The 2761-nt window shown below is 30.2% G+C and overlaps 1 protein-coding gene across 1 annotated transcript; it reads right to left on the bottom strand.

Annotated features, from left to right (window-relative positions):
- Nucleotides 1–303: 303 nt before the first annotated feature.
- Nucleotides 304–882, bottom strand: LOC143569147 (uncharacterized). Its single transcript, XM_077055129.1, has one exon. It carries the CDS (start codon nucleotides 880–882, stop codon nucleotides 304–306), a length of 579 nt encoding a protein of 192 aa, XP_076911244.1.
- Nucleotides 883–2761: the final 1879 nt, after the last annotated feature.

Here is a 2761-nt window from a genome sequence, read left to right as displayed (position 1 = left end):
TATAAAGTATTCCTAAAGTAATCTACACCAACCTTATTTCTGTTGCTATCATAATCGGCAGAAAGGTTATCGCATGGCCTGATGGCCATGAATTAAGGTTTGAAGAATATCATTAAAGTATTGAAATCAAGCCTCGAGCCTATCACTATATTTAAATCTTTAGTTGATTTTTTTTATTTATATTAAAGCAAATTGCAAGAGAATTTTGATTTCCTATTTCTTTAATACTTTTTTTTAAACGACAAACAAACTATATATATAAATATAACCATAAAAAAAAACTAGTAAGGTGCTAGACACAAATTACACCATACTTAAGAAACTCAACGCCTTCACCTCCCCTATCATACTTCTTATGCATGCCGGTTTCCTTTCAAAGACCGACGAGTTTCTTGTTTTCCTAATGCACCAAATTGTTGTTAAGCATACCGCGTGAAACGCCTTCGCCATCCGTTTCGGTAATCGGGAGTATTTATGCATTTCTAGTAGATCCCGAACAGAGAACGTAAATATCGCCGGAACTTTACACCAAGTATCAATAATACTCCAAACCGATTGAGCAAATGGGCAAGAAACAAAAAGATGCTCTGCCGACTCAACCTCTTCTTCACATAATGAACACACAACCGATGCCACCATAATGCTTCGTTTCAGTAATGAAAACAAGGTTGGTATTCTCTCCATTTCCGCCCTCCACGCTAAGATCCCAACCTTCTTAGCTACTAGATTATTCCACTCAAATTGGTAACTCCCTTCAGCCTCCCAATTAGTATTAAATGTACACTTTAAACCTTTAATAGAGAATTCCCCGTTGTCTTCCAAGGCCCACACCAGTCGATCCTCTCCTATTTCTTTAATACTAAAGTTAGTAAATGTCTTCATCTTTTTGAAATATTTTATTTAATATATTTCCTCTATATAAATAATTATTAATTATTTTTACCATTTCATTTCACCTCTCTCTCTCTCTCTCTCTCATGCACACACATAAACTGATATGTAAGTGAATGATGATTCATCATTTTTACTAACGTTGGATATGTTTCCATAAACTTTATGATGTTTTTCTTAATGTGTTTTATACATAACTAGGGGTTAGTTTTAATTTTTTTTTAATTATTGCTTATGTATATTTTTCATATATGATGTGCTTAGGTATTAAATTTAAAGGTTACGTGAATTTATAAAAGAGATTTTCTAACATGTTCCCTAAGGGCATACGTAAGAAAACATTTATTATGGTAATATTTTTGTTAAAGCTATATATTTATATTAATTACATTAATAACTACTATATTTAACATTATATTTTCCTCTCCTAAATCTTATCAATGCTAAATAATATTTTTTAATTCCCTCTAAAATTACTATTGCATCTCTCACCATTTTTATATTCATTTTTATGTAAAGAATATTCAAATATGAAAGTAACTTTTGAAATTCGTATAGCGTCTCCAAGTGTTGAACCAACTCAAGATCAGCCTGCTCTAGCGATTCAATATTTGGCTTGCAAAGAAAATGACACAAGTTTTGTTGTCAATCATTACAAAGCGGCTCGATAGCATAAGGTTATTTGGGATGGTAAGATGGCTGACAGCACTTGCAAAACTTTGAATATGTCGGGATACTTTGTCTCATGTTTTGAGTGCTCTTCTCCATACGGGTTGTTTTGAAATTTCTTTTAGTTATTGATTATCACGATGGAGACTAGAAGAGGCTCAATTCAATAACGTTTCTCAACACCAGGAATGAACTTTGGATATTGCATCATCTTTTACATAAAATAATGATCTTATAACTAATGCAATTGGGAGGTTTAACACTTGGAGACGTTATAGGAATATCAAAAGTCAATTTCATATTTGAATATTCTTTACATATAAATGAATATAAAAATGGTGGGAGATGAAATAGTAATTTTGGAGGAAATTAGAAAAGTTTTATTTTGTAGTTATCAATGGAGGTAAGATTTTGAAAATGAATATAGTTAAATATAGAGTTATTAAAAGATGAATGTAATTAATATAAAATTTTAATTTTAACAAGAATATTTTCAAAATTAATGTTTCTTACATGTGCCCTATGTTAGAAAATCCCCTTATAAAACATGTTATATTTATTAGCTGTAGTTAAAGTATCAATTTGTTTTGTTTTTTGTTTATATCTTAAATGAGTCTCATTGGTCTAGTAGTTAACGTGCATTTTGTTATTTAAGATGCGAATTTTCGTCTTAATATACATGAATGCATAAAGAAATTTATATGGTTTGTGTTATTTTCGTTTGCATTGAGTTGTTACGATTTGTTGGTGAAGCAGAACGTATATGTTGTTTAATGGATCACAAAAAATAGGCTCTCATGTGTCTGTCAATTAATGTAGCCCAACATTTTGCTATTTGTTCTTTAAAATATGTATTTTATGCTTGATAGTGAATTAAGCTTTTAATACATTGATGTATTTGAATTTCTATAAAGGGGAGGATGAGTAGAGAACGGCCTAAATTGACTTGGGATGAGAGGATTAGACATGATCTGATAGACCTAAACCTCTCAGGGGACATAGTTGAGGATATAAATTCTTGGAGAAGTAGAATAAAGTTAAGGATTTTTTTAGGGAAAAATGAACACTTTAGGGCGTTTATTTACCTTATTATGGTCACACACAATAATGGTATTTTCTTCCCATATATATAGTATTATTATTATTATTATTATTATTATTATTATTATTATTATTATTATTATTTACTGTTGAACTTTGA

The sequence above is a fragment of the Bidens hawaiensis genome, unplaced genomic scaffold (assembly GCF_021521415.1).
Source record: "Bidens hawaiensis isolate Kalapana, Puna unplaced genomic scaffold, B.hawaiensis_p1.1 tig00024412_1, whole genome shotgun sequence".
Classification (NCBI taxonomy): domain Eukaryota; kingdom Viridiplantae; phylum Streptophyta; class Magnoliopsida; order Asterales; family Asteraceae; genus Bidens; species Bidens hawaiensis.
The sequence above is the reverse complement of the archived record's forward strand: the minus strand, read 5'-3'. Positions and strand labels throughout refer to the sequence as shown.

Bases quoted from the DNA above. Each gene is read 5' to 3' on its own strand.
- LOC143569147 (XM_077055129.1), bottom strand. From the start codon at position 882: ATGAAGACATTTACTAACTTTAGTATTAAAGAAATAGGAGAGGATCGA.